At 37.7% G+C, this 5,326-nt stretch overlaps 1 protein-coding gene across 1 annotated transcript in view; it reads right to left on the bottom strand.

The window, feature by feature from the left end:
* LOC107732221 (uncharacterized) overlaps positions 1 to 5,061 on the bottom strand; it is a 10,678-nt gene extending 5,617 nt beyond the window's left edge. Inside the window, exons 1-7 of the mRNA XM_016543501.1 lie at positions 4,946 to 5,061; positions 4,593 to 4,876; positions 4,188 to 4,505; positions 3,639 to 3,953; positions 3,233 to 3,544; positions 3,041 to 3,160; positions 2,676 to 2,963 (exon numbers count right to left, since the gene is read on the bottom strand). Coding sequence (XP_016398987.1) covers positions 2,676 to 2,963; positions 3,041 to 3,160; positions 3,233 to 3,544; positions 3,639 to 3,953; positions 4,188 to 4,505; positions 4,593 to 4,876; positions 4,946 to 5,016 — 1,708 coding nt within the window. The 5' untranslated portion in view covers positions 5,017 to 5,061. The remainder of the gene's footprint in view (positions 1 to 2,675; positions 2,964 to 3,040; positions 3,161 to 3,232; positions 3,545 to 3,638; positions 3,954 to 4,187; positions 4,506 to 4,592; positions 4,877 to 4,945) is intronic.
* Positions 5,062 to 5,326: the final 265 nt, after the last annotated feature.

Here is a 5,326-nt window from a genome sequence, read left to right as displayed (position 1 = left end):
GGTGGCATTTTGGCAGTGGTCCACAAGCAGGCCACTACACAGCCACATTTTAGCTAATAATGAACCAAATAAACCATAGATATACATTATCTGGGCCACAATAAGCCTTAAGTGAGTTATGCATCAACAATACTCAACATTGTAAAGAGAAATTTAAAAATGTCCTCCATAAATGTTCAAATAAGTTCCAGATATGTGTCCTACTTGATAAAATAATCCAGACCCAAGTTTTGCACAAGCAGCAATTAAAATGTCACAGATAAATATTCAAAGACACATTCCAATACTTTAAAAACTGTTCTTCACAAGTTTGAACTTAAATGCTTCTCACTCAGATGCTACCTACACAGTAAGTCTGTGAGTGTCATAGCTACACTGTGTTAAAGAGCGCACGACGAAGATGAAAGGTTATATGTCATATGTCTTTAATCCAACAAGGGAAAATACAAACACAATGTAGCACAGCAACATTTAAGACATGTAGACGTAAGACCAGACAAACTCACAGGCTACGTTCACACTGCGGTCGCATTGCAAAACATCTGACATGGATCGGAATTATTACCACATATGGAAGTGGCACAAATCAGAATTGAAAAGATTCTGGTTTGTGCTGTTCACACTGTCATGACAAAAACAGATCGAGTCACATGTGAGCAAAAAAATAAGATTTGGCTCCCGTTTCAGAAAGGAGGTTAAGTGAAAACTCTGAGTATGTTAACCCTGAAATGAGGGAAACTATGGGTTTTCAGTTTCAGAATGGGAGGTATGTCAAACCCGAGAAAACAGGGTAAGTCAAGCCTGTTTCTGAAAGGGAGGTAACTTACACTCAGAGTCAGTTACCATGGTAACTTACTCTGTGAACCTAACCTGGTCAGGAGCAGGTTTTCTTCGGTAAACCCAGAGATTTGTACGGTCTCCTCCCCCTTTTTAAAGCGCAAGCGATGTTTAAATAATTTCATGCACGCTGCAAAAATGCTTTTCTTACTAAGTATTTTTTTTCATATTTCAAGTACAAATATCTAAAAATTCTTAAATCAGTATGGATTCTCTATATAAGAAAATGATATAAGATATTTAGTCTTGGTTCCTGGGGGGCATCTAAGTGCATTTTACTTAAGTAAAATTATCTACCAGTGTGGTAATAAAAATAATCTTAATGCAAATGGAAAACAAGATTATTCGGAGTGTCTATTACTAAGTGCAAATTTACAGTAGCTCCGCCCTCTAATGTCACACAAGGTTAAATACGACAGGTGAGAGTAACGGCTACAGTGGTGTAGGCAGTAACGCGTTGGGTGTGGAGAACTAGCTTGTGATGTGATTTACCGAGTTTGAGTCCGCCATTTGCCGTTTACACTTATTGCAAAGAACTGCACACTACTTTTACATGGTAAATATAATATATCACTATTTTCACTAAGTATAAATAGCATTTAGAGATATTTGCACTTAGCCTACTGTAAACAGGATCTATCGCTAAGAAAGTATGCTAATTCCACTTAGTGTAAATAGCCACTGCCGTATTTTTCTTACCCTATTGGCAGATCATTTGCAAAATAAGACAAATGCACTTAAATTATTATTATTATTAGAGTACCATCCTCAGGAAAGTTTGAGAGCAGCACATCTAATTCTTCCACGAAGTTACCTAGTGGTCCTGGGGGTCGATAAACAACTATAAAATGGATTTTAAGAGGGTGGGTAATAGTGGCTGAATGTGATTCAAAGGAGCTGTTGATACTCAGAGATGGTAAAGGATTAAATTTCCAATCATTAGAGATAATCAGACCAGTACCTCCACCTCTTCCAGTCAGACGGGGGGAGTGGGAAAAAGAGAAATTATTTGAGAGTGCTGCAGGTGTAGCATTGTCCTCTGGTTTGATCCACGTCTCTGTCAGGGCCATGAGGTTTAGTCTTGAATGACTTGTAATAGAAGTAATAAAATCTGCTTTGTTTACAGCAGACTGGCAATTCCAGAGACACATAGAAAAATAAAGTAGTGTATTAGTAGACATAGGCAAAGTGCGCAGGTTGATAGGAATGCGCTGCCTACAGTGTGTGATGCATGGTTTGCGAGTGGTAGTGATAGTAGGGTTCTGGAAACACATAGTAAGATTTGGTTATAAAATCTGTTTCCTGTTTATCACAACAAATGGCCAAGCAAAGCGCACGACACTGACACGGTACGCGATACAGTACGTGACCAAACACGATTATTTTGTCCGGGCCATAAGAAGGCCACCAGTGCCATATCATTGCCTTAAGTGGCCCACATCCGCATACTATCTGGGATGCCACAAAATGAGATTCAAAGGTTTCTTAAGGAATAAAGAAATTATATGGAAACTTTTATATGGCATTTTTAAGAATCACAAAAAAAAAGAAAATGACAAGTTAGCATAAAATAACACGTTTGGAATAAAGCTCCATAAAAACTCAGAGACCCAGATGTGCAGTAGGTCAATCAATCCATCTAGTGAGTATAAATTACTATACTGATATTTAATTAGTTATGTGAGACAATAAAACACAAGTTTTAGTGCATTAAATTTAAGAGAAACAAAAACAATATATTAGACACCAATAATGACATTAGAACGACCCTCTCAATGTCACACTGGAAGATCAGTAAGTGTTCATATTTGAAATCGCAAATAAAACAGTTATCTTACTTCTATCCTTATCCTTGCTGACATTTAAATGCACTTTAGTGATGACGTTAGCTCCACACCAGTATATCCCAGAATCCTCTTCTCTCAGATCAGTGATGTTCACAGTAAAGACTCCAGTAGATGCTTCATCACTGAAAGAGAATCGATCATCTCTGATCGTCTCCAATGAAACTCCATCCTTCACACACATGCAGGCTTCATGTGTTTTGCAGAAGCTTTTCTGATCTTCATCATGATGTATGCACTGGATTGACACGTCGTCTTCTTCATACTTAGTCAAGTTCAGCTCTGGAAATGTTTACAGACACAAGAACATCAATTCACGTCCGTAGTTTCACATATACAGATGCAGAAACCTTCCTCACCCTTGTTCATGATGACAATCAGATGAGTGTAAAGATAATTGAGGTCTGTTTCTAATGTCACTGCACACCAGTATTTCCCAGCATCCTCTGCTGTCAGTCCAGTGATGGTCCCAGTGAAGACACGTGCAGCGCACAATTTGTGTTATTGAATGTACTCTATCTATTCAAGTGAAATCATCTGAATGGACTCACTGATGAGGTTGAGCTGAATTTTAGTGTTCAGGGAGATGAAAGTCAGATATGTGTCTCTGGTTTCTGCTCCACACCAGTAAACTCCAGCATCTCTCACACTCACATTACTGATGCTCACTCTAACAACTCTCTCTTCATTTCTCTCAGATGAAGGAGTCATTTCTGTCACTTTAGATGACCTGATGGTTTGGCAGATGTGATTATTATCCTCTTTGCAGAAATTAACTTCTTGTTGCTCTGGGATCTGACAGGTGATGTTGACTGTTTCACCAAGATGAGCAAATTCAGTCACACTCTGTAGATATTTTGCATCTGTAAATGACATTTTTTTAAATTAAAATTTAAAATTGCATAAAAATCTGAACAAATAATTTATATACAAGATAAATTACTTGAGTTTGCTCACCGTGTTTGAGGTGCAGCTGAAGTTCAGTGAAGCTCTCAGTATAGTCAGATACTTTCACTCCACACCTGTATGTTCCTGCATCTGCAGCTTTCAGCTCTCTAAAAAACACCATCAAGACTCCTGCTCTGGTGTCGTCATATAAAGAAACATCTCCATTCTCCATCCATTCATCCTGAACTCCTGGATTCTTCCTCTCTGAACATCCGTCTGATTCTTTACAGATGTATTTTGGGTTGGTTTTGTATTGAGGATGTTCACACTTGATCATCAAACCACCTCCTGAGGAGCCGCTCACTCTAGACACGCCCACTTTAGCTGTCAATCACAAATATTACTTCTAATCAATTTTGCAGGAAACACAGAATGTAGACACTTTTATACTGGATTTGAGTTTGTTCTACTTTACACTGACATTTAATCATTTAGCAGATGTTTTTATTCAAAGCAACTTACAAATAAGAACAAGCAATTAACCAACAGGTCAGCAACATGTTTTATATTTATGTTTTTAGTGCTGTGATAAATCCAGTCAGTATAGTATCTACTTACTAATAATATGTAGATGAACAGTGTTAATAATGGAGTAACTGTATGATTGTCTGTTGATCCAAACTCCACATAAATAAACTCCTCCATCATCTGGTGTCACAGCAGTGATTCTCACACTGAAGATGTTTTTATGTTTGTCATCAGAAATACTGAATCTTTCTTTCTTCTTCCATCTGCTGTAAATCATCTCAATGGAGTCTTTTTCTTCTTTGAATATGATCTTTACATCATTTATATGATTCTGTGAATATTCACAGCTGAAATTGGCAGTTTCTCCAATATTCAATGTCACTTTCTCTGACACTTCACAACATGAATCTGTCATTCCCAAAATAAATATATGGATTTACACAATTTTGAAATAATCAACAATTTTACTACATAAAGACTTTTAAAATGGCTGACCTTCTTCCACATTCAAAGTCATATCAATCAACCACTGGCCTTCAACCTCAATCCTGTATGTCCCAGCATCTTGTGTGTTTAGTTCTCTGATGTAGATCATGAGCTTTCCATAATTATTGGAAAATAAAGTGAACCTTCCTTCATTAATCCACTGATCGTGTTTCCTATTAATTATTATTTTTGTATTCTGTAGCTTTCTCATGTATTTAGCATTGTCTTTGTGCCAAGGCTTCCATGATCTAACAAGAAGACTTCCTCCAGAATATCCCGTGACGCTAAAGCATCTCACTGCAGCTGTCAATCAGATTGATACTGTGATCAGAAAGCTGATGAACAGAAAACAGCATCATTACTGCAGTGATGAAAGAGAAAAGCTCTGACCTGAGATCAGGTAGAAAGTGAGGAAGATGAGGAGGATCTTCATTGTGAGTTGAGTTCAGTCTTCTTTATGCTGAATGATCTCTGTGTGAATCTCTGTCTCTACATCTGTCTGCTTTAGTTACTTCCTCTTTATTCAGCTCTTTATCAGTAATGAGCAGCTTTACTGGCTCCTCCCACCATCACCACTGACTGAACATCACATTAATCACACTGAAAGAGCGCCACCTAGTGTGTAGAATATTGATTAAATGTTCTTGGTTATATGTCAGTCGCATTTGTACCTGACTTCCATCTATAGTCAAGACGTCAGTATAAGCCCCGGCTGTTTATGGAAGTAGGTTGTCTGCAATTAC

Source organism: Sinocyclocheilus rhinocerous, unplaced genomic scaffold (assembly GCF_001515625.1).
Source record: "Sinocyclocheilus rhinocerous isolate Xijiao unplaced genomic scaffold, SAMN03320098_v1.1 scaffold3416, whole genome shotgun sequence".
Taxonomy (NCBI): domain Eukaryota; kingdom Metazoa; phylum Chordata; class Actinopteri; order Cypriniformes; family Cyprinidae; genus Sinocyclocheilus; species Sinocyclocheilus rhinocerous.
The sequence above is the reverse complement of the archived record's forward strand: the minus strand, read 5'-3'. Positions and strand labels throughout refer to the sequence as shown.